We start from the raw sequence: 3,289 nt of genomic DNA on the forward strand, positions 1-3,289 counted from the left end.
GTGAAAGAGACGGGAGCTGAGGAGAGGCTGAAGGTGAAAGAGCCTTCTCGGGTCACCCCCGGGAAACACTCTCCGCATGCGTGGGGAACAGGTGGAGGGAGATGCTCAGAATCATCGAAGTAGGTGTAAGCATACACAAGCCATAAACCTCGCATGCTCGGCTTTCAGGTGCACCGCATTGGGTCTTGGTCTGCAGTGAAGTAAGCAGGGGGCGCCATGGAGTGTCAACTCTGCTCAGAACCAACTCCTGTAGCCCGCAGGCGGTTCTGAGACTACGAAAAACCCTCCACCAATCTGTGTAGCCGACGTAGCCAAACCAGGATCTTTTCCGCACGGAAAAAACAACACCCGCTGTAGTTTAGAAGACGCCTCAAAACAAGTTGTCATCTCATCCCTCCGGAAGGAGGCTAGATCAGGGTATTGAGCATGCATATGCGCGCTGCAGCACCAATCAAGGGGATCACTTGGCTCCCTACAATAGTAGGGACAACGCTCAAAACAGCAAAACAAGGTGCTGTTGGCTCCTAGAAAAGAAAGTCTCCTTACAAAGTGTCCGGAAACACGACCCTTCTGTAATGAGACAGGGAATGGGATACGCTACCGCATTTCACTACGGTTGAAGCCGCCCACTGGCTCCGAGATATCCCCGTGTCCATCACCACCGAGTATGGTGATACGGGTTGCAGGAGAGATTTTGGACAGGGGCGAAGCCTGAGAGAGCAGACGTTCATGGCATCCCTTGCCGTGCTCTCACGTGAAATACGAACAAGTCGGATACAATTCTAAGTCTAGGAAGGAGATGGTGCCGCAGGCCGGCAATAGAAAAACTGACGACGAGGATCGACGTTCAGCGAAGCGCAGGAACACGGAGGGTGGGCCGAACCCCCCCACGAAATCACCACTTCGCTACTAGCCACCGACGAAGCAAGAACTGGGGAGGGCACAGCGGTAGGCGCCCGGCGGCGTCTCCCGGTGGTTCTGCATGCGTCGAGAGGTTGCGCGCCCTCGTCTCCGTCGATTCCTTTCCTCATCTTCCGTTTGAGGGTTGGGTTGCCGACGTCTTTTCTCACCTATTCTCCTTTAACCTTTCTGGTCCCTTCGTGCTGTGCAGCTTTGCTGATTGGTTTTCTCCGCGGCGTTCTGCCGCTGTTAAGAAATCTTGCAGGTGTTCTTTGGCTTCTTATCGTGATGACCGGAAGGAAGAGTTGCCGGTGGTCCATACTGTAGTGCCAGCAGAATTGAGTATCCGGCCACCACATCCGTCCGCGGTGACATTGAAATTCTCTCTCGTCTCCTTTTGAATATCTTTTTTATCTTGATATGTTCATGTCCTCACTCGCTTCTCGGTGCCCGGGCGCCGTCCCGTTCCATGACCCTTCTTCCTCACCTTCCTTTCTCTCTCAACCGACCGGCTGCCTGAGGCCTGTTTCTTTTCTTTCTCTCCACTGTCGTGCAGTCGATTGTTTTCTTTCTCTCATCTTTTGCACCACAATAGTATAGCAGTTTACTTGATGCAAAGGTTCTGTCCATAGTAAAGGACTTGAAGGAGGACTTTTTCTGCCTTCTTGCGTTGGCTCGTTTCCTTGACGTAAATTCGCATCATTCCTTTTGGCTATCTTGATCAGAGAGGAACTCTCGTCCAGTTTCCCGGCACCAAGCATCTTATTTAGAGCCCTTTTCTTTGCCATTCTTTCCCGGCGTCAACAAAGCAGGTATCTGGTTACTTTGTCCTTCCCTCTCAGCGGTCTCCCGCAGCTGTTCTGTCAAAAACGAGCTATTTCATCGACCGATCAGTCTTTTCTGGTTCTTGAGGGGCTCGTCTCTCCATTCTTTTCTTTCGTGCGTTTTCGCAATGGGAAATTGTGTGCGTAAGAATAGAGGAGGCAGAGACGACTGCGGTGCTAACAAAAGGCCTCCAGTGCGAGGAGGGAGTTCATATGAAAGCGCCCAGGACATGTTAGAAAGAAAGGAGGAGGTAGGAGACAAGGTCACTTACATGTGTCTCTCTTGACCATGGTAGTGAGAAGAAGATGGGCAGTGGATGGGGTTCGGTCGTTCTCTTCTTTCTGTCCCTCTACGAAAGACAGTTCTCCATCATCTTCCTTCTTTTGTAAAGACTGAAGAAGGACAGTCGCGACACGGATTCTCCTTGTTACGAAGAGTACCTGCGAATGTCATGCGCCCGTTCATATCTGTCTTCTGTATCTGTTTATATTGTGTTTTACATACATCTCTTCGTGTGTATCTGAACGTACATATCTCTCTCTGCATGTTTGCTTACATCTATGTATCGGTGTATATCTATACATCTATATATATGTATGTGTAGATCTGATTGACATGTAGCTGTTTCTGTTCCAAGTTGTATGTACACCTTTCCACCGCCTTCTCGTGTTTCTCCTATGTCTTCTGTTTTTCGAGTAAAGTTTGTGGTCGTGATCCATTCAACTCGGGTGTCCATATGTTTGAATGAGAGTTGCTTATTTTCGTTCTCGTAAGAGTTCAAGATGTCTTCGTACCATGGAGGACTATGGAAGATTCCCTTTCGTTTTCTTTGTATATCCTCCCTCGTAGCCGGCCAGGCANNAGATTCCCTTTCGTTTTCTTTGTCCTCTCAGAGACTAAGAAGAGTCCAGACGGCTAAGCAGGATGCTTACAGGAAACTTCAGACAAGTCGGGCGCTTTCCCTTCACGCGGAGCATCGTCGCATGCACATTCAAAACACTCGAATGAAGCTTGGTAGGAAGTGGATTTCTATGTGTCACCTCAGTTTTTTAAGAGAGAAACACCCCAGCTACTGCTTTTCCTTTTCGACATCTTCCTCCTGGTTTCTTTTCATCTCATTGGGTCTTCTTCGCTCGTTCACAGTCAACAGTTTCTTTCAGATAGAGTGTTCTTTGCTTTTCATTCTGCGGTTAGACGACACAAGATCTCAAACAGACTCTGTGAGGTGTGTAGGTGTGCGGCGGCAGATGCTTGTTTTTGATCCGATAGACGAAGATAAGTTGGGAAGGGCGGATGACTGGACAGCGAGATGCATAGGTTTATATTTCCTTCTTTATGTGTCTACACACCGCGGAAGCTATGCCACTCCGTGGGGTAGTTGTTCTGAGACATCTGCTTTCCCAGAGATACTCTCTTAAAATTGCCACGTCTCTTTCTCTCGGGTATCCCCCATTTTCATATCGACTCATCCTTTGTGGCGTCCTGAATGTTTCTTCCTCTCAATGAAGGATTAGGTAGCATTAACTCCTTTCTACTCTTATACCAATGATCCAATCAGTGGATT

The 3,289-nt window shown here is 48.7% G+C and overlaps 1 protein-coding gene across 1 annotated transcript in view; it reads left to right on the forward strand.

Moving 5' to 3' along the window:
* Positions 1–269: 269 nt before the first annotated feature.
* The window catches only part of CSUI_002993 (uncharacterized protein), a 5,475-nt gene continuing 2,455 nt past the window's right edge, over positions 270–3,289 (forward strand). Inside the window, exons 1-2 of the mRNA XM_068063191.1 lie at positions 270–1,975; positions 2,619–2,739. Coding sequence (XP_067924837.1) covers positions 1,853–1,975; positions 2,619–2,739 — 244 coding nt within the window. The 5' untranslated portion in view covers positions 270–1,852. The remainder of the gene's footprint in view (positions 1,976–2,618; positions 2,740–3,289) is intronic.

This window comes from Cystoisospora suis (assembly GCF_002600585.1).
Source record: "Cystoisospora suis strain Wien I chromosome Unknown contig_1260, whole genome shotgun sequence".
NCBI lineage: Eukaryota > Apicomplexa > Conoidasida > Eucoccidiorida > Sarcocystidae > Cystoisospora > Cystoisospora suis.